The sequence below is a fragment of the Astyanax mexicanus genome, chromosome 23 (assembly GCF_023375975.1).
Source record: "Astyanax mexicanus isolate ESR-SI-001 chromosome 23, AstMex3_surface, whole genome shotgun sequence".
In the NCBI taxonomy this organism is placed as follows: Eukaryota; Metazoa; Chordata; class Actinopteri; order Characiformes; family Acestrorhamphidae; genus Astyanax; species Astyanax mexicanus.
The window spans coordinates 17,349,537-17,377,448 of record NC_064430.1 but is presented as its reverse complement, the minus strand read 5'-3'; the positions used below and the strand labels follow the sequence as shown (position 1 = coordinate 17,377,448).

The 27,912-nt window shown below is 40.5% G+C and overlaps 1 protein-coding gene across 1 annotated transcript in view; it reads left to right on the top strand.

Moving 5' to 3' along the window:
- pth2rb (parathyroid hormone 2 receptor b) overlaps positions 1-27,912 on the top strand; it is a 113,815-nt gene that overhangs the window by 62,547 nt on the left and 23,356 nt on the right. The window contains exons 9-10 of the mRNA XM_007257083.4: positions 12,205-12,265; positions 12,513-12,579. Coding sequence (XP_007257145.3) covers positions 12,205-12,265; positions 12,513-12,579 — 128 coding nt within the window. The remainder of the gene's footprint in view (positions 1-12,204; positions 12,266-12,512; positions 12,580-27,912) is intronic.

Below are 27,912 nucleotides of genomic sequence, written 5' to 3'. Positions count from 1 at the left end.
AGTTGGACTACCCATATAGACCCCACATAATCATTTGGGTTGGTTTCTTTGATAGCAAGCTTAATCCTAATAAGACAGCAGAATGAAATGCTTCAATTGAAATCCAATACCTTTCACACAGTGCAGGAACAAACTGTGACCAACTGATGAGTTCAGGACTGCACTGCATTTAACATCTAGTCTTTTTCAGACAGGTTTCACCGTTTGATAAATGCCCCAGGCTGAAATGTAGAACCTGACTCTGACTCTGCCCCAGAGCAGGAGTATAGATTTAAACTGCTTCAACTGCTGAGTTTCACTGTCCAAGAGCTGGAATGGACATTTTGATTGGTTTTGCTGCAAAGGGTTGACTATACCCTCAAGTAAAATAGAGGTTTTGATTGGTTCCGCTGCCAAGTTTTGACTGTCTCAGATTTTAGTTGATTCTGCTGCTGAGTTTGACCGTCCCACCTGCTGGAATGGACAAGTTTGATTGTTTTTGCTGCTGAGTTTACCCGTACTCCCCAGCAGGAATGGAGATTTTGAATGGTTTAGCTGCTGACTTTACCATCCCAGAGCAGGAATGTAGATTTTAGTTGATTCTGCTGCTGAGTTTCACCTTCTCAGAGCAGGAATGCAGATTTTAGCTGATCCTGCTGCTGAATTTAACCATCCCAGAGCAGGATTGGAGATTTTGATTGGTTCTATTGCTGTTGGACAGTCCCCCACTGCTGGAATGGACATTTTTGATTGGTTCTGCTGCAGAATTTTGACCATGCCAGAACAGGAATGGATATTTTGATTGGATCTACTGCTATTTTACCATCCCCCCTACTAGAATGGACATTTTGATTGGTTTTGCTGCTGAGTTTGACCATCCTAGAGCTGGAATAGACATTTTGATTGGTTTTGCTGCTGAGTTTGACCATCCTAGAGCTGGAATAGACATTTTGATTGGTTTTGCTGCTGAGTTTGACCATCCTAGAGCTGGAATAGACATTTTGATTGGTTTTGCTGCTGAGTTTGACCATCCTAGAGCAGTAATGGAGATTGTAGTTGATTCTGCTGCTGAGTTTCACTGTCCCAGAGCAGTAATGGAGATTGTAGTTGATTCTGCTGCTGAGTTTCGCCGTCCCAGAGCAGGAATGCAGATTTTGATTAGTTCTGCTGCTGAATTTGACCAGCCACCCAGCCAAAATGGAGATTTTAAATGGTTTTCCCACTGTTTAAGCTACACACAGCTAAAATATAGTGGTTCTATATAGTGGACACTAAGTCAGACTGTTTGGTCTGGCTTATACAAACATGTATGGTTAAATAATCAAAATGATTCAACACTTATAGCCAGTTTGATTTATAATCACAAAACTGTTTGCAGTATACCAATCAAACTCAACTAAAATATGTTTTTCCAAATTCAACACAAAATGCCACTTTTATTGACCATTAGAGTCTAACAATTGCTCATCTTCATAACAAATATCTTTAGCCCCATCTACCCACCAAGAGAGAGCAATTGTGCTCTCTCAGGGCTTCGGCAGCTGGTGGCAAGGTGCATGACTGGGATTCGAACCAACGATCTCTCGATCATAGAGGCAGCAATTTGGACCTCTGGACCACTCTGCACCCCAGTGTACCTGTGTTTCAATAAAAATATCAATATTTGATATCTCAAAATGTATATTTTGTCCCGCCTCTAAACTCTATACAATGTAAATTTTATTACAGTTCTCTGTTCTGTATTGGACATTTGATTTATAAATAAAACACAAATAAATAGATAATAGTTAAAAATTACTAAATTATAATGAGCTAGAGATGTGCAGCATCCCTATATAAATATATAAATCTGACCTTCTAAAGAGCTGAAATTAAGTTTCGCATTTACTACTCCTATGAACAAAGTCTTATTGACCTTCACATTTACCACCATTCATATGCATACAAATAGCAAAAAACACGAATGGAAATGATCTGTTATATTTTTGCTCTTTGATTAATTATTCATTTTAAGGTCAAGCTAATAAATAACAGACAACGTTTCAGTGCTTTATGCTCATCTTTCCCAAGGGCACAAGTACTGGAGGGCATTGTTTTAAACACTAATGGATAGACCTGAGTGAGCTTTAATTTGGTCATTTTGTCTTGTTTTTAAAGTCAGAGTGACATAATCCTCATCCTTAACATTTGTAAACGTGACGTGAAAAGTCCTTGAATAATTGATCATAGTAAATCTAAGCCTGCATGTTCTCAAGGCTGAGGTTTTATTTTTTTTATTCACTGCTACGGCTAAATAATAATTAGAAAATAGTAATTTTCTCTTTTATGGGGGGTCCTCTGTGATTTTACTCCCGTCCAGAATGACCATGTATGTGTTTTTCTCATACGTCCTCTGAGAAAATTACAGGCTGAATTATATATTGTTATTTGCTAAACTCCATGGTCCTCCAGTAATTTTAGTCCCGCCTGGACGCACATCCGGAGTTTCGTCACCTCAAGCTTAATAAAATAGCTATTTATCCACTGACACATTATATTCACATATTGCTGAAATTTGACCTTGCCCAAAAAACGAAATAAGAGCCAGTATCTCTTTTCTGCTCCAGTGTCTTTTAAAGAGCTTAGATGCTGCCATTGTGCTTCATGTACAAAACCTAATATCATGTGACAACGCAATGTCATGTGAGCGAGAAAGCCAAAGAACTCACACACTATTTTTCACAGACATCCCCCTGAGAAAGTAATCCCGTTCTCACTCCAACTTAAAATCATTAATTCACAGGCCTTTTTTAAGTTAGTACAACTTTATGGCTCATTTGTTCTCTGCACTTACCAAATTAAGTTGACCTAACAAGTCTTAAATGTTAGCTAAACTTAAATTATTGAATCACTTTAACATAGAATTCATCATAGTTCGTTCATTATCTAATTTTTTAAGTTGGCTGAACATATATATATATATTTAGTCAAGGTAATTAAAAAATGTATGCTAGACCTGCTAACTAAAAAATGTGTTGAAATTAGTTACTAAAACATTTTTAGTTAGATTAACAAACTCAGAAGTGTTTGTTGTACATGTCAACAGAAAAACACTACTAAACTGAACTTTTTCTATAAAAAATACAGAAAAAAATATTCATTTGCTTACCTTAACTTAGTCCTCTTTTTTGGTTTGACTCAGTTAAGTTGTAAATATATAACATTTTAAGTTTATTCAACTTAACTGAGTTTTGTTCATACAACAAAAGCTTAATTACCTTAACAGTTTTTTTCAAGCATTGTGGGCTTAAATAAGTCTAAATAACATATACAGGTATCTTCAGCATATTTGGCATATTTTTATAGAACTGTCAACACTGCCAGCATAATACTGTAGTAGAACAAGAGTGAAATCTGTAGCTTCAAGCCAACATACTGTGAGCATGAGGAACACAGAATAAAGGTGACTTGCTCTTACAGTCTACAACACTGAGGCCTGGCAATCAACACATATATTATATTACTGCACGACTAGGATAAGGTAGCTTTGGGCAACAGATGACACAAAAATGGTAAGTAAGGGAGAGGCCACACCCAATATGCAAATATATGGTGCCAGGAGCCTATGGGAAAGCTGTATAAAACAACATTGTACTCATTTTATTGAGTTGTATTGGCCAGGAAGTCCACTCAGCTTGATAATATTATTTCTCCTGACTAAAACACAAAATCACTTTTAGTGCAAAAAATACAGTAATCAAAATTTGCATTCCAGCTCTGGAAGAATCATGGCAACTCCCATGTTTTTTTTCAGCAGGATAATGCTCACCCACACACAGCACAAGGTTTACTTAGTAATGTGTCCACCAGATTGCAACATTTCCTTGTCCTGCTATCATTTATTTTCAGTTACTTTAAACTTTGATGCACAGAATGCAGTATTTCTTAACATTGTGCTGCTGGATGATTGCAAACAAAATTCTGTTATTTTTAATATTGCAAAACATATTGCAGAACAACAAATTACTGCAGTTTCATTTTGCACACACTACTTACAGTCCACTCTGAGAATATCCCAGTCTTTGAACCCAATTCAGTCCCAGTACTTTGATGTTTGCCGTTTTGAGTGGTGTAAGCAATAGCCCATGGCTCATTTATTTATAAACGCAGGTCTCACATCCAATAATGCTCATTTCTACACTAATTAGATAGTATAAAGCACCATGTAGTGATGTAGAGATGTAGTGTTGCCACACAACAGACGGCAAAATAGAGGTTTCCGTTATTTTCAGGCTCAGTGGCTACAGAACACTCTGTCTTTCCGGCTCAGTTCTCTTGTACAGCGAGAGATGTACAACCGATTAAAGTCACAGATTAAAATTCGGCTGTCACATGTTCCCCACTGGAGAACCAGAGGCTGCCTTCAGCAGTGCACAACTGATAAGCAGTCTTACCAGATCTTATCAAACAGTCAAACCTCTCAAGTTGGCATTTTTTGGGTAAGCGGAAATACTATAAGTTAAAAGTCTAAACTATGTATGCATACATAGCATTAGCTGGCAAGCAGGTCAGTAAGAGTCTATAAAAAAACTAGACTACATAAAGGATACACTTTTTGAGGGGGAAAACTGTACAATTAAAAGAAGGCTCTAATTCTCAGATGGGCAACCTCTAGCTTAAATACAAGATGCGACATTGTTGGGCATGAGGACATACACATTCTATATGCAGTGTTGGGCATGTTACTTTGAAAAAGTATTTAGTTATAGTTACTAATTACTTCTCCAAAAAAGGAACTGAGTTACTGAGTTACCAGTAAAAGTAACTATTGCGTTACTTTTGTGTTACTCGATACATTTGAGGTGTATGCAAATATACAATAAAATAAAATAATTTCTAGATGCAGAATATCCGTTATGTAATATAAAATCATTGGAAACCCCTGTTCTATAACTTATTAGTTTTATCATTCACCATCTACTTACTTACTTGTTATGATCTGTTATATTGTAAATACAGCACCTGTCCTGTAGGTGCGTCACAATGAAAAAAAAAAAAAAAGCCTGATTAGTGCTTGTTTTTTTATGTGTATTATCAGAGGCGTTGCCCGGGGCTAAGCCCAGGTAATTATATTATGTTATATTAATTTTAGGGCAGAGACCAGCGTTAATAAACTCATTTAAACTAAGTATAGTACTAAATTCTGGCTATCCACAACATCCAGCTTCTAGCTAACTGGTTAGCTAAATACATTTTCGTTAATTATAGCTTACAGTATCCAACATTAATAAAAACACAGTATTCATTTGAAAATGAAATAGTTATTGGCTGATTAGGTACTTTCTCAAACCTTGATCTGTGTGTTTTGATTCAGAAATGAGTTTCTTAAATCAGAAACATCTCATCACAGTTGACATGGTTAGTTCAGTTACCTTTCTTTTAGAAACATCGCTGTATATCCAGATATGTTTTAACACGAGCTGAAACCTGGTGCAAGAACTCAAAAGCCCTCAAAGTTTCTCCCCAACGATATTTTACCATACTTTTCGCACTATAAGTCCCAAAAATCGTGAGTGCGTCTTATAATCCAGTACGCCTTATATATGAATTTTACCAGTCAGTGCTAGCTCTTTCTGCATTCAGAAGTGAACTATTCTCCACAAATGGCGAAAATGTGCAACCGTGGTGGCTGAAGTGGTCAGCCAACTAAAATTAGCCCAAGAGTGCAGCAATGACTCATTCAAGAGATCACAAAAGACCCCACAACAACATCCAAAGAACTGCAGGCCTCACTTGCCTCAGTTAAGATCAGCGTTCATGACTCCATCATAAGAAAGAGACTGGGCAAAAATGGCCTACATGGCAGAGTGCCAAAACAAAAACCACTGCTGAGCAAAAAAACATTATGGCTCATCTCAATTTTTCCAGAAAGCATCTTGATGAGAAAAAATAACTTTTTAGAAGGTGTGTATCCTGTTACATCTGGCGTAAAAGTAACACCACATTTCAGAATAAGAACATCCTGCCTACAGTAAAACATGGTGGTGGTAGTGTGATGGTCTGGGGCTGTTTTGCTACTTCAGGACCTGAAAGACTTGCTGTGATAAATGGAAACATGAACTCAGTTGTCTATCAAAAAGTTCTGAATTCTGAAAATGTCTGGCCATCTGTTTGTGACCTCAAGCTAAACTGAACTCGGGTTCTGCAGCAGGACAATGATCCAAAAGACACCAGCAAGTCCGCCACTGAATGACTGAAGAAAAACCAACTAAAGACTTTGGAGTGGCCTAGTCAAGGTCCTGACCTGAATCCTAGTGAGATGCTATGGCATGACCTTAAAAAGGCGGTTGATGCTGAAAATAGACTGTTAACAGGGTGTAAGATAGCAATAAATGTTGCAACACTCTTTGCGCAGGTTTAATGCAACTATAATCATTGATGTATTTGCATTCCAAGTGCTCCTGAGCACATATCAAATGGGTTTATAGAGTAAGGTAAATATCATAGTCACTAGTTTATTGTTGTGGTGGTGTGTGTATGGTGTTCTTGTCTTGTTTTTGTTTGTTTTAAGGCTGTTTCATGTTCAGGAAGTGCATCAAGCAGACACACTTCTGACTCAGAGTACATATGGGCTCAGGGACATCTAGCCCTTGGCCATCAGGGTCAATCCTAATGGACTCCAAGTGCTGTGTGTTGAGTGAATTTTTGGAAGCCCAAATACATTCCACTTTATACTGAAGCTAACTTAGCTTTCAAATGAATTTTCAAATTCTCTTATGTGTCTACTTTAGTGAAGGTTCTCAGGATAGAGTACCTCCTCTGGCTCTTGAGTTACATTACACTCAGGCCGAGTAATTAGATCAAGTGGGATCTCCAGCTCTTGGCCATAGGTCATTATAGAGCATTGTTGTGTATTTCTAAGAACTGTCATTGATCTTGCCGAGCAAAACAAATTGTTGTTGATCCCCTTTCTTGTCGCCAAATTGTTTTATAAAGTGACCACTCTTATAGTGCTTTTCCACCGAAATGTTTTTTTAAACCATTTCCATTCAGGAATATAATAATCGTGATGCTTTTCAGCGAACCAGCCCGCGTTTCCACCAGTGTTCGTGAAACCTTAAAAACGTTGCATCACGGTTGGCGCTGAAGAGCATAATATTCTTTGGTTTTCGCTGAATTATTTTTTGAACATGAATGTTTCCAGATTTGTTATATACATTAGCATGTTAACGTTGACAGCACTGGTATAAATCTAATAAGTGATGATGAGTGATGTGGCCAGAGCTAAGGACAGGGTGTCACAGATTCAGTGAAATAATTTTGGATGAGGGGCAACAAAGCCGCCTTTCAAACACGATCACAGAGAACAATCATGATGCTGTTGTTTACGGTTGGGGAATCAGCGGTCTTATTATGCTGTTGTCAAGGACAGTGTGTTATTAACGTTTTATAATTATTGCGCCGTCGGTTCTGTTTAGCCTGCGCTCCTGCTGTGTCTTCTTCAGACACTCAGCTGCTGTAATTGCTGACCCTGTCACCAGCGCATCTCCCACCATCAAACTTTCAGACTCACAGAGGAAGTGGAGGGTGTTGTGCTTGAGTACTGTTTGTGCTTTGGTTGATGGTTGGCTTTTTGCATTGTTGTCATTTTTTCTTTTTCTCTGAAAAGTTGTTGTGAATATGCTTGTGTTTGTGCGAAAGGTATAATCTGGTAGAGCACTGAGCTTCAGCGGAGCTTGTTATGATAGAAAGAGAGAGGCTGGTGCACTCACACAACAGAAAAACAGACGCAATTTTTGATATAATAAAAACACAAAGTCTGACTCATTCTGTACTTTCTGTGCTCTGTAATTACTGTATATCTATACATAAAGTATCCATTAGTCTCAACATTTTCGTTATTCCTCCTCTTGCTGTCTATTTTTGCTCTCTTTTACTGTCTAAGATACACAAATGTGCCAGCTATTTTTATGTCACTAATATTATATTTCTGATAATACAGTGGCATGAAAAAGTATGTTTTTGCTTTTTTGTTATACTTAAATACTTAAATGTTTTAGATTATTTAACAAGCTTTAATATCAGACAAAGGTAAGATGAGTAAATATAAAAATCACTTTTTAAAGCCAATCTTTACCTGTGTAAAAAAAGTATTTGCCCCCTAAATCTAATAACTTGGTTGTGTCACTCTTGGCAGCAACAACTGCAATCAAGCTTTACCGATAACTGGCGATGACTCTTTCACATCTCTGTGGAGGAATTTTGACCAATTTTGACTAGGCCACTCCAAAGTATTCAGAAGTGGGCATGTTTGTATGTTTTGGATCATTGTCCTGCTGCAGAACCCAAGTAATCCTGAGAATGCCTGAGGTAATGAACAGATGGTCAGATATTCTCTTTTAGGATTGTCTGGTAAACAGCAGAATTACAGCAAGTTGTCCAGATCCTGAAGCAGCAAAGCAAGCCCAGACCATCACACTACAACCACCATGTTTAACATTCAGTATGACAATTTTTTTTTTATGAAATTATGTGTTAGTTTTACACCAGATGGAACGAGGAACACACCTTCCAAAAAGTTCCACTTTCGTCACGTCAGTCCATAGTATATTTACCCGGTTTTTTTTGGTCAGCAGTGTTTTTTGCCTTGGAACTCTCCCATGGAGACCATTTACTTATCATTGAATTATTCACACTGACCTTAACCAAGGCAAGCGAGACCTGCAGTTTTTAAAATGTTGTTCTGGGTTCTTTTTTGACCTTCTGGATGAGTTGTCCATGCCCTTTTTTGAATACTTTCCTGTCGGTTACTCCTGGGAAGATTCACCAGATTACAGCATAAGCTAGGGTCAAACTTGGTGTAGTAATTAATTGTGTGTAATGGATAATAAGGCGTAACTGATTCCAAAATAAGCGCATGCGTTATCGTTTTATCATTGACAGCCCCCCAAAAAAAACATAAAAAAAAGAAAACACATCGAATTAGAAGAGTGTCCAAACTTTTGACTGATTCTGTATTTCTTTAATTGGGTTGTGTTCTGCTCAGAACAAATCAGCTGTACTGCTGCCATCTTTATGCTCATTTCTTTGGTCTTTATCTCTGAAAACAGGGCTCTGATTGGTCAGTCCATTCAAACATAATAGAGCAATAGACTCACCCCATCTCAGCCCGTCAGTTTCAGACTCATTAATATACATGCGTTTATTTGCAAAACTTCACACACATTCTGTTGTCCATAAAAATTGGATTCAGTGTGAAGACTCTCTTTTCATGTATTCTCACTTTCTCTCTCTCTCTCTCTCTCTCTCTTACACTTATGCATATATGCACACAAAAGACATACAGCAGAGAATATCAGAATATATCAGTCCAAATGTAATTTCCTTCTAGCTTGAATTTTTCCTTCTGTCCTCTTTTCTCATTCCCTTCTTTCATCTGATCTTCCCTGCCTGCATTTTTACTCTCTGCTTTTAATAATGAGGCCTCCATTTTTATCCTGCTCACTGTTTACCTTATCCAGTTCACGCCAGCCCATTTGGCTTTGTAGACCTCGATGACAGACCCTTACAGCGTCCGAATCCCTGAATTTCCCACCAGTCCGTTTTGATTGACTTCATTTATTCACAACTTCTGCTCGATGCACAGCGTCCCTCTGAGAAGCGGAATAGGCAGCTTTGAAGTGCTAATGCTCAGAGGAAGGAGAGGAAAAGTCTGTTTTTCAGAAGCCTTCTAGCCTGAATGACAACCTGGAGTTCAGTCAATAAAATGTGTAAACAGGTCTGAGTTGTCAGTTTTGTCAGGGGTCTGCATGCCGTTAAATACTGCTTTACTGCTTTAAACTTAAAACAAATGGTGCTTCTTCATTTCACAGTACACACAATCCAGACGAATAAGTGCATGCGTATGCATATGTTTTACAGTGTTATAGAAGTATTGATACTTAAAATTGCATTGCGAAATTCATGATTTGACCCACTCCCGAAGAACACACTTTACACATTCATTTCTGGACAAGCTGAGAGATACAAAAAAAAACTGATATGGCTTGAGTTACACATCATTACACAATCCAGCCTGCTTTACAAAGTTACATAGAGCAGTATTTGTTGTGTTGAGCTTGGAGTAGTTAACAATAGCTCTCACTATTTGAGATCTTCCAATAAATGTACATTGTTTTTTTGCACTATAAAGCGCACTTAAAATCCTTTAATTTTCCTAAAAATCATCAGTGCACCATATGTATGAATTTTATCACTCAGGTTGTAAGAAGCAGTAAAGCCACTCCACTGAAGTACAGAATTATTAAGTAAGTTTCAGTAAAGTTTCTCCAGCACAGAGGCTGAAGCAGTATTAGCATTAGCCACAAACTTCACTAAATGCTAGCTTTTTTGCCATTCAGAGGTGAGCATATCAGACAGTAGCCTGCTGCAAACCCCGACTAGCACTGCTGGGGGAGCATTAGCGTAAGCTATTAGCTGCTAATGCTAATGCTGCTGCACCCAGCCTTAGTGGAAATCTAAGCTCACTGTAAATAAACAGAAGTGCGTTACTCACCCAAATTAACCCTTTTTTAGGAGAGAAATCTGTGTAGATTAACATTCAGAGGTTTATTGTTTAAATACAGTCATTTCTTGTCAGCAGAGCTTCAGCTAGTATGTTCTTATTTGATTTGGCTGGTAAGTCACAGTGATCTGTGTGGGTTTTAGCCTCAAAATCGGCCCACCGCCGATCCCTCCAGTCCCACTTCCACACCCCATGTTGTCAGTTATAGAACAAAATAGCCATGGAAACAGACAGGCTGGCTATTTTTCTCCTGAAGAGCTAATCACTGTGCTTTGTCTACAACCCACAGCCCAGGGTGCAATAAACTACTTACTTATATAATAGATTTAGTTATAAAAAATCAACAATAAAATGCTGCAATAAAAACATTGCAAACATATATAAATTCATCTTATAAAGTAGCAAATTACTTGCTGTTGCTTGCCACTGGGTGTAAATCCTGCAACTAGAGTGAGCTTCGCATTCAAAATATGGCGAGGGCAGGGCGGAGATCTTGCACCAGTGATTGAAATTTGGACTGCTGTAGTTCTCTTTTAGTACTCATTGTTCCTTTAAAATAGTCATTTTTAAATGGTCCAAATATCTAGTTTTTCACTGCATTTCTAACAATAAAAGCCCAGCCGTGTACACATCATCCAGACGAACAATGTGTGCATGCATATGTACTGCATATGAGTTTTACAGTGTTATAGAAGTATTTAGAGAAGTTCTAGAAATAATTAGAGAAGTATGTAGAGAAGTGAACTGCAAAATTTGAGCCGCCCCTAAAGAACACACTTTACACATGCATTTCTGGACAAGCTGAGAGATACAATAAAGCTGATATGACTCGAGTTGCATAGAGTAGATTGTGCTCTATGCAACTCCCAAAGATTCCCAATGAGGTTAAGGTCTGGACTCTGTGGTGAACAATCCATGTGTGAAAATGATGATCTCATGCTGCCTGAATCACTCTTTCACAATTTCAGCACCATGAATCCTGACAGTGTTATCTTGGAATATGGTCGTGTCATCAGGAAAGAAAAAATCCATTGATGGAATAACCTGGTCTATATTCAGTATATTCAGGTAGTCAGCTGACCTCATTCGTTCAGCACATACTGTTGCTGAACCTAGACCTGCAGACCAACTGCAGCATCAACCCCACATCATTTACTTTTTGGTCAGGCAGTGTATTTATACTGTATATTTAAGCTATTGAGTTTGTTTAGTGGTGAAAAAAGTAGTCAAATTAATTAAAACATGCAAAAAAAACATGTTGACAAATGTTTGGCAATTCTGTTCACTTTTGGTTTTAACCAAAAATGTTTTTGATACATCCCTAGCAAATTCACACGTAAGGCAAGTTTTTCAGGCATTTTTTACTCCTGGAGTGATCTGGAGAAAATTCCTGTATTTTTTTTAAATCGCAATACACACTTTAGAGCAAGAAAATATTGGAATATATATTTTTTGCCAATATTGTTCAGTCCTAAGGGTTCACATACTTTTTTCCACTCGCATTATAAGATTTTTATGGTTGTTCTCAATCAACACATAATCATATGTGTCAGTACTTTTGATTTTGATAAAAATCAGATCACATTTTTATCACATACATGACAAATGTATGCATTGTATTGCCATAGTGGAGGTGTGTGGTTAGTAAATTCCTCTCATTCTCTGTATGTGTGTGACTGCAGGTGTTCCTGCCCTCTTTGTGTCGGCTTGGGCTGTTGTCAGGGCAACGCTGGCAGATGCGCGGTGAGTGTCTCTGTTCTTTAGGCTCTTTTGGCACATGCACGTAGACACACACACACACACACACACACACACATTTATGATGTCACACACTCACACACCAAAACTCATCCAAGCACCCAATACAACATACACAGAACCCACTTAAACAATATTTTATTAGCTGCAGTAAATTGGTCTCACTGTGGTGGTGCATTCAAGCATGCTCTCTCTTTCTCTTTCTCACCTTTTAACACTCTCTCTATCTCAGGTGCTGGGAGCTGAGTGCTGGCAATATTAAGTGGATTTACCAGGTTCCTATACTGACTGCGATTGGAGTAAGGCTTGGGTGTATTTCTGAATGTACTGCTGTGACTCATGGCTGTTTATACAGGCTGAATGAAGGTGTTACCATTCAGCACACAGTTTCCCAGAACTGCTTCTGTTCAGCGTCATGTAATGCGTGCCACAGAATAGCCATCATTTATAGTCATAACCTGTCGCTAATTAACCAGACTTCCAAACAGGTATCAGACTGCCTCACCCTTCGTTCTCACTGCAGGTGACACATCTCTTACGTCAGCCCAAGTCTCTCAGTCTCAAGTATCTTGTGTGTGTGTGTTTGAGAGCGTTTGTGTTGTTGCGTGTTAGTGTGTATCTGCATTTCTAGTTAGAATGCTGGCCGATTTGGCAATCTACCAATCAAGCTTATCTTTACTTTCTTCCAAAATATATTTTTAAAATATGTTTTAATGTACAATCAACCTTTTCTACATTACGGCCCACCTGTTTACAACTTAAAAGTGTCAAGGCCTCCTTAATAATAATAATAAAAAAAAAAATATATATATATATATATATATATAATGTATAAAAATGTATATAGGCTTTTCCAAATATAGTACATCATCTTCTTACTGGAAACATGCTCTAATATTGTGCTTCTTTTGTATTTTTACCTAAATATACACATACGAGTAGCACAGTTTGACAGGGTAGCACAACTCAACAGAACACCTGATGACTCGGCTCACCGTGTGTGTTGGCGTATCCGTAACGTTTTTTTTAATTCAAATCAAGTTTAAGATTTTTAATCAACCTCACTGTGATCTATAGTTCTATAAATCCCTTTTCAGCTTCTCCTCTGTGGTTGAAAGGCAGCTGTTCTGTGTGTGTGAGAGGCTCGTGTGTGTGTGTGTGTGAGGCTGGTATGTGACCCCTGATTTGCTCACTACAGACTACTGTCTTCCTCTGAGGATGAGCCTGCGGACCCCTAGAGGGTGCTTCGCGGCCCCCTGGCGGTCCGCATCCCCCCGGTTGAGAAACCCTGTTCTATCATATACCTTGGGCAGGGCACGTCACAATGGTCTTTGATACCTTACATGTCTTGCACCCGCCCCATTAAAACAGCCTCAGATTAGGAATTAGAATCTGCACTGTTGGGCATGGTGGTCTGGAAGTGTGGTATGTTTAGGAAAAAATTCTGGTGTGTATAAAAAATACAGGTGCGCCACTGACTAATTAATTCTGAGTTAAGTCATGCGACTCCTTCGCTACGTTCCCTCCACTGGCTTCCTGTTGCCGCAGAAAACAGATTCAAAACCCTGACGCTGGCCTACATAGCCAAAAATGGACCAGCTCCTTCATACTTGATGGCACTGATGGTCAAAGCCAGATCTGTACCAAGAGCTCTTAGAGCTTCCAGTACGGCTCGGCTCGAACCATCATAACTCAAAACCCACAGAAAACAACAAACATCCCAACTCTTCTCTGTACTGGAGGACCAAAGTGGTGAAACGAACTTCCATTCGGTTGTCAAAACAGCAGAGTCACTCGTAGTCTTCAAACACTGACTGAAGACTCATTTTTTTAAACTAATCTTAAACAAAAAAAAGAACTCTCCCAGGGTTCTAAACATTGTCAAGCTTTGTGTTTCTCTTAATCCCAGTCTCTACAAACTAGCTATGGATATTTTGAAGAAACAACGAAGCACTGTTGTAAGTTGCTCTGGATAAGGGCGTCTGCTTAATACCTTAAATGTAAATGTAATGACTGATCAGTAGTCAGTAGTCACCCGTCCATGCCTATCTTAGCCATACAGGACACCCCTGCTCATTACACACACAGATAAAAGTGCTACACAACCACAAATCCAGATTTTACATCAATAATAAGCAGAGTAAAGAATAAAATAACATTGTTTTTGTCTTAAATAAGCTGCTGGTGTACCTTTACAGCGTAAACACGCAGGTCAGTATCCTCTGCTAAGACGCACAAAAGCGCCACACTGTTAAGATACGAACGCGCCAAAGTCAGAGCACATCTAGATATGAAAGCGCAGCGTAAGTTCTACTATAGACTCCAATGCTACGTCACCTAATTACCTATCCAATCAGATTTTCTCTTCTGCTTTAAATAACGATCACTCATTCAGTACCTTGCTGCATTTCAGACGCTGTTGGTCGCTCTTCCTGACGTTGTCCGCAGTTCTCTCGCTTATGTCCCGTTCTCGCTTCTAGTGTGTCCGACCGGCGTCTCGTGTTGGCCTCCTGTTGCTAACCTCCTACTGCTGGCCGCTTTGTCGTCGGACGCCTCCCGCTCCTGCTGACGGCTGCTGCTCCCCACGTCCGGTCGGCTGTGCACGGACGACGCAATCTGCTTGCCACGCGCCGCGCCGTTGGCTGGCGGCCCGCTACTCTACCCCCTCCTGCTCTGTCCCGCCGCCGCCCCAGCCCACTGTCGGAGATAAGCCCCGGCTGTCCCGGTCCTTCGGGCGGTCGCTGTCTCGGCGTGGAGTTCGGACTCTGGTTTGGTCGCTGTCGAAGAGCGCTGTGGATCTGCTTCCGGGTTGCCTCTCCCTGTAACGCAGTGTTCTGTCGTATTGTGCAACCCGTCGTGATGTGCTTCTCGACGCCAGTGCCCATGCGCGGGGCCTTTGTTTGTTTTCTTATTTCGTGGTTTTCTGTTAAGTTGTGGTCTCCCCTCCTTACTCTTAACTGTCTCTTTTGACTCTATTTTGTTTCGGCTTTATTGTATTCCTGCCGAAGCATGTTTGACTATGGGGCTTTTTCTAGCGTTTTTACTTTATTTGTGTACTAGCATAGCGCGGTTCGATAGGGTGGCAAGTTGTAACTGAGCACCGGTTCACCCGGCCCCTCTGCCTTCGCTCCGCCTCCCCTGGCCTCTGCTGCTGCTGCGGCTGGCGCGGACCTGCCCGTATCTTTCTCCTTCTGGCACGCTCTCCCTGGAACTTTGACTTTGCTGAGCTGACTGGCGCGCTCCTGCCTGGATCTTCTAATGTTGCTGTGCTGCCTAGCGCGCTCCTGGTTCGTTCGCCGCTACTGCGCTGCTGGTGCGCTTCTGTCGGATCTGCTGCTGCTGCTACTGCGCTGCCGGTGCGCTTCTATCGGATCTGCTGCTGCTGCTGCTGCTACTGCCCTACCTGGAGCTTCTGCCGGATCTGCTGCTGCTGCTGCTACTGCCCTACCTGGAGCTTCTGCCGGATCTGCTGCTGCTGCTGCTACTGCCCTACCTGGCGCTTCTGCCAGCTCTGCTGCTGCTGCTGCTACTGCCCTACCTGGCGCTTTTGCTGGATCTGCTGCTGCGCTGCCGCGTGTGTTTCTGCCTGGGTCCTCTGCTGCTTGGCCTCTTCCTCCTCCTGTTTAGCTACTGCCGTGCCTGGCCCGGCTTTTGGTAGGCCGTTTGTTTCTGCTGATGCTGCTATGGTTTTCCCCGCGCTTGCGTGCTGTCATCCTACAAGGTAAGGTTCTTCTTTTGCCTTCCTTCCGAAGCCCGTTTGCCCCCGGCGCGTGGATGGCCCTCTTCGCGGTCTTTTGACCTTATGGCTGGCCGCTCTTCTACCTCTTTTCTTTTTTCTTTTTTCTGTTCTGTCTTCTGTTCGCTGTTCTGTTGATTTTCCGGACTTTTGACTGCATTCTAACATTCTACCGCTCACTGCTTCCTTCTTCCGTCGTCTCTTCCCCGACCTCGCCTCCCTTACTGTCACGTGCAGTTACTCATGATTGGGTTTTCACGTATTCGCTTCTTCGTCATATTTTGTATCGTGTGCATGTTTGTGTTTCTCAGTGCTTTCAGTCTCTTGCGTTCCATGTCATTGCTCCTTGCACTTTGCTCCGTAAATTATTTGATGGCAGTTGGCAACATCTACTGCTCTGCCTAGTTTACGGTATTCATAATGGTAATAATATTGATAGTACTAATAGTGATAATGGTAGTAATATTAGTACTACTAATAGTGATATTGATAATAATGATGCCGATGTTACTCTTTATTTTGTAGCACCTTCATACGTTACAATGCAGCTCATCGTGTGCTGTACATAGAATAAGCACGAAAAATAAATATGTAATGGTTCATAATAATGCTAGTGGTGCTAGTACTAATTAGACATAATGCTAGAATACGAACTGATGTACAATAAATTGTCCAACTGTAGTATATTATTTATCGGTATATTTATTTATATAAACCATACATAATGATAATAATAATAATAATGGTACTGCTGATACTCTTACGAATTATTGTACCTGTACAATGGATTGGTTGTTAAAGCTTAGTTGAAGGAATATGTCTTCCTCTGCGTTTTAAAACTGTTTGCTGCTGACCTGCTTCCCGGCTTATCTTCTTCTTACCTTTTCTTTTCTATTTAATCTTCTTATATCTTTTCTGTTCTGTGTTTTGATCCGTATATAGTGTGTTTCTTTATTCTTACTGTTCTTTATTTCTTATGAATCGTGCTGTTGCTGCTGGATGTCTACATTTCCTTAGGGCTATTTAATATCTATGTATCTGTATCTTTATCTGTCTCTGGGTTCGCGATTTCGCTTGGGTGCTTTTCGTGTGTTCTCTGTTTGCTGTGTGGTTCGTGGCTTTTCTAGTCTCGCTTTCTTGGTTGTGGTCCGGTATTTCTCATTGTTCTCCTCGGCGCCGTTTCTTCGGCTGCGCTCGGTGCGAGCGCCGCTCTGTTTGTCGGTTTTGGGTATTTATTTCCCAGGGCGATAGTTTGCCGACTGTTGGCTATTAATTTGACCCTCGCCCCTGGATCTGCCTCTCAGTTCTGTACGAAATGATCGGGGTGATCGCGTGCGTTTCATTACTTTTTATTTTCTCTGAAATTATTAATAAAATACGTTGTGACCGCGAAGCTGTGATCACGATCCTCATTTAAGTTGTTCTTTCTGCACTCCGATTATGTCATTGCTCAATTTAATTACCTGTGACTCAGTAATTATAAATTGATTTCATAATTGGTAACAAACTTTCTCTCTACAAAATTATTGATGCCAATTAATAAGGAACGTCGTAATAGTCAGATTATCCGAGTTCGTTTTCTAATCCAGCTATATGCTTACTCCTCAAAGGCATTGCAAAAATCCTCTTCCTCAATTTAATATAGCTTGCCATTTACAGAAATAAATCTAATTTACAAGTCTTATATATTCTCCCTATGTTTCCACTGCATACGGCAGCTTTTATGGATTTAAGCGCACAGGCATTTCACGAGCGCGCGCCGACAATATTTATTTGATCAGTTCAATGCCTCACGCTGTCTGATTTAAGCTCTACTCCTTCCTTCATTTCTGTTTGCGCGAAACATTCTGTTGCAGATAACAGGGCCCTGTTTTACAATTAAAATACTAAAAGTGCACTCCGATTTCTGTCTTTACATTTCTGGGGCAGCTATCTGCTTTCACGCTCTTCTATACTTTATGCGCCTCTGTTTGGTTTCACCTAATAGCTACCCTATGGCGAAACAGTGGTCAGATTTCACCTGTCAAATGTCAATTATAGGAAACGCTGACCATCTCCATCCTGCTACGCTGGTCGCTCTCTTTAGGAACGACGCAGCCACATCCTCAGCGAAGCTGACGTCACCATTTTGCTACTTGAAGAAGACGGGTAATTTCAGCACACCTGTCACACACTTAGACCAGAACTGGACCTACTGCTGAACGCTCAGCAAGCTCATTCAACACTGTCTAAGTAAGTATTATTTATAAGCAAACACTGGAGGCGGTGGAAGTACTACATACTTTAGAGTATGTTAATTTGTGCATCAATCCGGCGATTTAAATGATCTATTATACATCAACATTTGCTTTTGTTTCAATGCTTCACTAACAGTATTAACCAGTATTAAAACGATCTGTGATGCTCTCCCAACACTGCTGATTATCACATGTCTATACCTATAGCTTAATGCATTATGGCCCGTGGTCATTTACATCAACACATGCCAGGAGACAATCTCCTCTTTATCTTGGGCTCACAGCCCAGACGACATGACATGAGGATTATTGCATGTTACTAACAGCATGTTTTTTCAGGGGTCGAACCCCGCGCTCAGCGTTTTACAGGGCGCGCAGCCCGTTACTAACAGCAACGCATGCTTTGGGGGCGGTCCCCGCGCATGAGGGCTCAACGCCCAACCTAGATGCATGTTTTGGCCCTTGGCCCTCACTAACAGCAATGCATGCTTTTCGGGCTCTACGCCCAAGTGTATGAATGTAGAGCCCGTGGCTCGACTGCTCGAGGGCGCACCCCTCGCATAACCTCTTCTCTTTCTTTCTAACCTCATTTTCCTTCTCTCCTCCTTCGCTCCTCTATCCTGTTATTTCCCTCTGACCTCCTTTAGGCCCTATTGTATAATGTTTTCCTTCTACTATTTCTGTATTTATCTTATAACATATTTGTGCTGTATCTTAGTCGCTTCAGACAAAAAGTCGGCTAAACGTAATTTAATGCAAGGTAATATTATGATCTACAGAATGAACAAATGAACGAAATAAATAAAAGAATGAGGTAGGCACGCAGCCTACATATTTGTGGCATTCCCCGCGTATGATCGGATGAATACAATGAATGAACGAAAGACTGAAAGAAGGCATGCTACCGTATGTCTTTTGGGGACGTCCTCTACGCATAAAAGAATAACGAAAGATGAAATGAATGAATTATAAGGGCTCACGCCCTCGGGGGCGCACCCCGCTCGAGCTAGTATCTAGAGTATGGAAGAGGGCTCGCGCCCTTGCGCTTCGGGGGCGCTCCCCGCTCAAGGCTCGCAGCAAGCGCATGTATGAACGAGGGCATCGGCCCATACTAACAGCATGGAAAGTTGGCGCGATCAAGCGCATCACTGGGCACTACACTCATGTTAACTCTGCTTGTTATTGCACAGAACACCCACATTTAGATGCATCCAGCATGTGCTCACATTACGCAATTCACAAGTTAAATGATAAATAAACTCACTCATGCATGGGGATATTCATGGTATAAATAAAACACACCACTGTCCACAATCTCGGTGCAACATAAAATCGTAACATTGTATTATGCTATTATTAATTAAACATTTTTTTTTCTATTACAGGAAGTAGAAACCAGGTAAAGATCTGCGGTGGGTATATTTATAATTTATACTTTTGGGGTTGGCTCCGCCCTGTCTTCAGTGTACGACAGGATCTGCAGAGCCCAGATGTATCAAGCCCTGGGCCGATGACGGGCCTACGCCAAAGACTCTAATACATGAAATTGTTTCTATACGACTTTCACGAACATATACGTGTACTTGTTTCGCCTACAAATATTTTGTTCAAACATTAAATAATTCAACTAACTAAATTTGCTTCCGGAGTCGTAATAGTAGAAATGAAAGCGCAGCGTAAGTTCTACTATAGACTCCAATGCTACGTCACCTAATTACCTATCCAATCAGATTTTCTCTTCTGCTTTAAATAACGATCACTCATTCAGTACCTTGCTGCATTTCAGACGCTGTTGGTCGCTCTTCCCCTCCTCCCTCCCCGCCGCCTCCAGGTTGGTCCCGTTTGGTTGCCCGGGGGTTGGCTCCGCCCTGTCTTCAGTGTACGACAGGATCTGCAGAGCCCAGATGTATCAAGCCCTGGGCCGATGACGGGCCTACGCCAAAGACTCTAATACATGAAATTGTTTCTATACGACTTTCACGAACATATACGTGTACTTGTTTCGCCTACAAATATTTTGTTCAAACATTAAATAATTCAACTAACTAAATTTGCTTCCGGAGTCGTAATAGTAGAACTTAAAGGAAATGACAACTTGCACACTGATTGGTTCATTTCACATTACACCCAAAACACACACATAATGAATTAAGAGAGTTAATTCATGCCCTTTGCGCATTTTGATCCACACACGGCATACTTTTTGTGCCCATGCGATACCAAAGACACATTCACAACTCAAGCTGTGTAATGCACAATTGACTGATGTGCTATAGATCACTAAATTAGGGACCTTAATGTTGATCTATGTTTTTAATGTATTGTACTATTTTGTATATGGTGTTTGTTAGAGCTGGGCGATATGGCACAAAAAAAAAACTTTTTTTTTTTTAATCCAATTTTCAATTTAAATCGATTTTTTTCCCCTACTAAAAATCAAACTAAAGATGATAAAGAAATGGTTAAAAACTAGTTCTTATTTAGTTTGTTTTCACTTAAATGTCCCCTTTTTGGTTAAAGTGCAACCAGAAACAAGCAAAAAAACAATTGTAAACAGTGAGAACATCTAGTAACTTTTAGAAAGCTTTCTCCAACATAGTTTAGGTACTGACTCAATGCACCCTCAAACTTAAATAAATAAATAAATAGAGCGCGTGGGAGGGAGGGGCTAAGCTCACTCTGAAGTACAGCAGCTCACAGGGGAGCGTCAGTGTTGAAAATTAAAACTCACAGAAAATGGATTTTCTTAAAAACACATCGTCCTTAAATGTAAATTCGAATTAATCGATAAAATCGATTAATCGCCCAGCTCTAGTGTTTGTATTTGTATTATTATTAAGTGTGTATTATATAAAGCAGGAACATGAGGAACAGCTCAAATGAAATTCTGTTCTATATCTAGAAACGCGCTGTAGACTATAGGAATATAGAATGAAGTATCATTTCAGCATCGCTAGGCAATTAGGCTGCAAATTGACTGATACATACAAACACACTCAGTGACACACTCTGAGCACACATGCCAGGAGTGGTGGGCAGCCATTGCTGATGTGGCTGATGTGTCCGGGTCTCGAACCCACACCCTTGTTATGGATGGTCCAGTGATCTAATCGCTGAACCACCACTGCCTGCTGCAGATGTCATTTACATAAATTAGGGAGTGAGCTCTGTCACACTAGAATAAAGACACTCCCTGAAGTCGCAACAGAACCAATTAATTAACCGCCAGAAACTGTAATGAGACTGGGCACGCACAAGCAGACAGCGGATTAAATTCCTAACATGAAGGTTGGTGCAGTGTATTTCTGTCCCAGCTTTGTATGATGCCAGATGGCAGAATCTAAAGATTGAGTCTATTTTTCACTGCATTTCAAACATGTTCCAGCCACATACACACCATCCAGATGGATGAGGTCTGCATGCGTTCGCATCCACCATCCTGTCATTGCTTTGTCTAGTGTAGTCACTCTATGTTGTGCAGTGATATTGAGAATAGTGCATTGCGAAATTCATGATTTGAGACACTCCTGAAGAACACACTTGCTTGGATGCATTTCTGGACAAGAGATTGTATCTGAGAGATACAATAACATTAAACAACTTTAACATGGCTTCCTTTACAAAACTACTAACTACTAATATTTTAAATAGTTCCATAAACACTATAAATGGACCTAAAATACTCAATGTTTAAGTATTCAAAGAGATGTTTCTCAAAAGCTCTATTGCACAAGTAAGACACAAGTTTAGTATCAATTTACAATATGCTATTACTTAAGCCATTAGAGGCATTACAGTATTACAATCAGCCACAGTTCCCTTCTTTCTCCATTTAACAAACAAATTCAGTTCAGTGTGCATTAAAATTATCCTTCAAGCTACAGTATTAATATATTTAAAATGGTTATAGTTAGTGCTCTTAAGCACTAATTCAAGCTATCAAATTTATTGAGTGTTGAGAAAGTGGTCAAATTAATTGAACTGATAAACAACCGCAGCGTGAAGCATCACTACTGAACTAAACACTGATCTTTGAACCGACCAATCAGCTCCTTCACACAGGTATAAGAATAGACCCAACACCATTTCAGCCTACATTTTACAATTAAGTTTTTCTTAAGCCACTAAAATGCTCCTTTTTCAAAAGCACACTGTATTTCTTTTATGTATGCTTTATTTTAAGTGGAATAAGCTAATGTAGAAACAGGTTATGAGTTATGAGTGTGAGTAGGTGATGAGCACATGCTCAGTGTTAATGTTAAAGTCCAGACAGTTTACTATCCCGAAGCATCGTTATCTCACTCAAGGTTCTACACAAAATCAGTCTAACTAAACTAATGAGTCCAGCAGATGCAGCTACTCTATGAGATGAACAGAAGCATCCTGCTGAAAGTCTGTTCTAATCAAGGCTGTCAGTCATTTCATTCTTTCACGCCTTCTTGCTTTATTGCAGAGCTTTATTGAAGAGTCGCATTTTAAACTGATTTCTGGAGGGAAATAAAATGTGGCAGTATAAGCACAGGGAAATCTAAGTTTAGAAATTAGACAAGATGAGAAACACGAAATGGAAAATGGGCTGTTTTAGTGACATTTTACAGCTTTCAATATCTGCTTTAATTATATATTAAGTAGGCGTGAGGGCTGAGAACCTTTCAAGTTCAAGTTCACCTTTTTAAAGTTCACATTATATAAAGATTGTAGACCAATTTAGTGGTATTGGTCTAGAATAATTGATCCAAAGTGAGAGCCATTTAATTCTAATCCACTTTAAATCATTAACTGTTGCTGTCAGAGAGCTTGGAACTTAGGGCCGTGTTCAACATAGTGCAGTGTATCAGTGTGTGGAGCTTTCTGCATGCCGTTGTGTTTTCTACAGTGATGGAAAATAGCGAGGGCTCCGAGTGGTCCAGGCTAAGCATTGCCACTATGATCGGGAGGTTGCTGGTTTGAATCCCTGTCATGCAGCTTGCCATCATCAGCTGCCGGAGCCCTGAGAGAGCACAACTGGACTTGCTCTCTCTGGGTATGTAAATGGCGCTTTTTCCTCTCATCACTCCAAAAGTTGGATGTTGATCAGCACAAGGCGTCTGTAAGCTAATGTATCGGAATCGATTCGCTGCGCTTTCCTCCGAGTGTGCTGTGATGTTGTTCGGTAATGCTACACATCAGCAGCACTTGGAAATGAGGCAGGAAGGCTGACTTTACATGTGTCGGAGGAGGCATGTCTTAAGTTTCACCTTCCTTGTGTTGTGGCATCACTAGGGATGGGGGATATATAGCCGACAAGCAGCTGAAGGGCTGGGACAATCCATCTAGCTAAATTAGGGAGAAAAATGGGAAAAAAGTAGAAAAAAGTTAACTCAGTTTCTTACATTTATTTTGAATTTTATATGGTTGCATAAAATTGAATTCAGGTGTTTCAATCACTTCCATGGCCTCAGGTGTATCAAAACAAGCCTCTAGGCATGCAGACTGCTTCTACAAAAACATGAGAAAGAAAGTGAAAGAATAGTGGTAGACCATGTAAAATGACAGAGCAGGATCCGTGGGTGCTGAGGTGCATAGTATGCAGAGGTCACCAACTGTCTAACCTGTAGAGCAGGGGTCAGAAATAGGCATGAAACATCAGGTTTCGTGAGGCCTGTGAGGTTGTTTAAACTATTGAGATCGACAGTGAAAGAAATAAGAAAAAAAATGCTTCTCTGGCGAGCTTTTGTTTAATTTTCTCTCCTGTCTCTCTGTTGCGCTCGGCGTGACTTTAGTTTCCTCCCGTTCTTGCTTTTCTGCCCGTTCTTGGGCTCCCTATGTCCTTTTAAGGGCTGTGTCCCAATTCACTAGCCAGGGCAGCGGTAGTGTACTGGACTGATGACACGGGTTCGATCCCGCTTGTGGAGCGGTGTGTTTATTTATTTATTTTTTTCTTGGGTTTACCTGCTTTGAGATCAACTGTTCATCAATTAGGTTCAACAACCCTCTGGGCTGGAGAGCTACTAGTCTCTAGCATTCCATCCCATTACACTGCATCTTCCAAAACAAATTTTTTTTTGTGGCCCACCTCCTAATGGCTTGGACAATATCTGGCCCGTGGCCAAACTTAATTGCCAACCCCTGCTGTAGAGTCAGTGACGACAGACCTCTGAACATCATATGTCCTTCAGATTAGCTCAAGAACGGTAGAGTGTAGAGGGTTTGGCTTCAATGGCTGAGCAGCTCATCCAAGCCTCACATCACCAAATGCTATGCAAAGTATCGGATGCAGCTGGGCTTCTCACAAGACTTTAGACTTTAGACTGAGCATACCAAGCGAAGACGTGATTCAGGTGCTATTTCACGTGTTTTCTCTACATGCTACTTTTCTGCTTTAAAGCCGTCATTACAGTAAACTAATCCCCGTACCATATGAGATCCTGGTTTTTGGAATCGCTGCTGATAACATGACTGGATGATTGTTTTTGTTTTGGTCCAAATTTATAGAATATTGCTTTTGCCATTTACACACTGAAATTCCTCATGCTTCCTTGAATGATTTAATGATATTGTGCAGTGTAGTGTGAGAAATATGCAAATCCCTTCCCATCTTTCTTTGAGGAACATTGTGTTTGAACATGATAAATTGTAAAGGATTTTTTCGTGCATTTTTTGAGAAAATGGAGAGCAATTTTTGCTCTGCAAGGAATCATGGATCATGGATAGGGATGTTTAAAGTCAGTGTTTGACCTTATATTTTTATTTGTTCTTACCTCAGTATGTCCCATTTTTTCAGGTTTAGTTGAACAAAAATATCCTATGAAGTGTTTGAAAATTACAACAATTTTTTTACAAAGCCTCCTCATTTCAGGGGCTCAGAATAATTGCACAAATGAACTTTATCATAAAAAAATGTTCATTTTTAATACTTTGTTAAGAATCCTTTGTAAGCAATGACTGTCTGAAGGCTGGAACCCATGGGCATCACCAAACACTCGGTTTTCTCCTTTACGATGCTTTGTCAGGCCTTTATTGCAGTTTCAGTCTTCAGTTGTTGCTTGTTTGTGGGTCTTTCTACCTTTAGTTTTGTCTTAAAACTGTTTGATCAGATTCAAATCTGGTGATTTTACTTCGCCACTACAGAATATTCCACTTCTTTACCTTAAAAAAAAACTCCTGGGTTGCTGCATTTGGTTGAATTTGAGCAGAAAGTAGATCTTTGGACACTTTAGAATTCATTCTTCTGCGTCTGTCTTCTGTTACATCATTAATAAACAGTAGTGACCCAGTGCCACTGGAAGCCATGCAGAACAAGCAATACTTTCTTCTTCCCATCATTCCAGTACAGGCTGATCTTAGTTTTATATGTCCAAAGAACGCTGTTCTAGAACTGTTCTTTTTTGGATGCTTTTTTGATAAAGTCTAATCATCAGTCAAGTCATTTACTGTATATTAATGATCTGCAGCCTGAAGTGAATCCTCTGTATTCACTCTCATGGAGTCTTCTCTTTATGGTAGACTGGGATACTGATACAGCTTCTTTTTGGAGAGTGTTATTCACTTGGGTAAATGTTGTGAAGGGTGTTTCTTTACCATGGAAAGAAGTCTGTAATCATCCCCCACTGTTGTATTCTCTGGAGGTCCAGGACTTTTTGGGTTCCTGAGCTCACCCTGGCACACTTTTTTACCAGAATGTACCAAACTGTTGATCTGGCCATTCTGAACATTTCTGCTATCTGGATTTCTTCTTTTTTCAAACTAATGATGGTCCGTTTCTTTTTTATTGAGAACACCTTTAACCGCATATTGTGAGGTCACAGCAAAAGCTTCCAAATGCAAACACCAAAACTGGAATCAACTGTAGACCATTTACCTGTTACCTGAGGCCAGATTAACGAGTGAATAGTCCATGGAGCCCAGAAAATAGCTTTTGAGATAATTTGTCCTATTAGTTTTGATCCCCTGGAATGAAGAGGCTTTGAAGAAAAATGGTTGCAATTCCTAAATGCTTTACGGGATATTTTTGCTCAACCCCTTCAATTAAACCTGAAAGTCTACACGTCTGTGATATCTCATTTGTTTCACTTCAAATTCAATGTGGTGGCATGCAGATGTTAAATCCTGAAGATTGTATTACTGTCCAAATATTTATGGACCTAACTGTGTCTTGGGTTTTTGTTTTTTTTCCATACTTTATCAGCTTTCTCCTCATCGCAGATAATGTGCTGTCATGGTTCAGAACGTACCTCACTGGGCGCTCGTTCAAGGTGTCGTGGCAAGGACAGCTGTCCTCAGCCCGCTCCTTATCCACTGGGGTTCCCCAAGGTTCGGTACTGGGACCCCTTCTCTTCTCCATATACACCACCTCTCTTGGTCAGGTTATCCGCTCACACGGATTTTCCTACCATTGCTTTGCTGATGACACCCAGCTATACCTGTCGTTCTCACCTGAAGGTCACTCAATCTCTGCACGGATTTCGCAGTGTCTCTCTGACATATCCTCATGGATGAGGGAGCATCACCTTCAATTAAATCTCTCAAAGACTGAACTTCTGGTTATACCAGCAAAACCATCTTTTCAACACAAATTCTCTATAAGTATCGACTCTATCTCTCTCTCACCGACAAAGGTTGCTAGGAACCTGGGTGTTCTGGTTGATGACCAACTCTCCTTCACGCACCATGTGGCCTCAGTTGCTCGGTCCTGCCGCTTTGCGCTCTATAACATCCGAAAAATTAGACCGTTCCTGACGCAACAGGCCACCCAACTCCTGGTACAAGCGGTCGTCATCTCACGCCTCGACTACTGCAATGTCCTGCTAACTGGCCTCCCGGCCTGTGTAGTAAAACCACTCCAGATGATCCAGAACGCAGCAGCACGTCTGGTCTTCAACCAGCCAAAACAGGCACATGTCACCCCGCTGCTCATTGAGCTCCATTGGCTACCAGTTGATGCTCGCATCAAATTCAAAACTCTTACAATCGCCTACAAGGTGATGTCAGAACAGGCTCCTTCCTACCTGCACTCACTCCTGAAGACTTACGCTACCTCCCGGCCGCTGCGCTCCTCCAATGAACGTCGCCTCGCTTTGCCAAACATTCACACAAAGCAATCCAGACTGTTCTCATACAGAGTTCCCCAATGGTGGAACAAACTACCCTCCACTACCAGATCAGGAGAATCTCTCACTATCTTTAAGAAACTCCTGAAGACAGAGCTTTTCAAAGAGCACTTACTCTCTTAACACCTCTAACACACTAACTACTTCTAACCTCATTTCCTTCTTCCCCTCCTTCACTCCTCTATCCTATTATTCCCCTTTGTCCTCCTTTTATCCCTATCCAAAGATGTTTTTCCTTTAAACTTATTTTACATTGTACTTGACTATTGTAAGTCGCTTTGGACAAAAGCGTCTGCCTAATGTAATGTAATGTAATGTAATGTAATTTAAGGTTGGTGTATTGAGATGGTTTCCATCTGTGCAGTCTAAATGTGATTTAATCAGCTTAATAAAATTCTCTTCATACACCATACTGCTATGCTTTTTGGTCCTTACTTTATGCATTATGAATCTGTACCCATTTGAAAAGCACTGTATGAGTAATGCTGAATAGATCCAGGGCAGAACCCAATTTTTGGTTTAAACTAAAGTTAATGAAAAATGTCTGCTTTCGAGTCCTCGGTTAAAGTC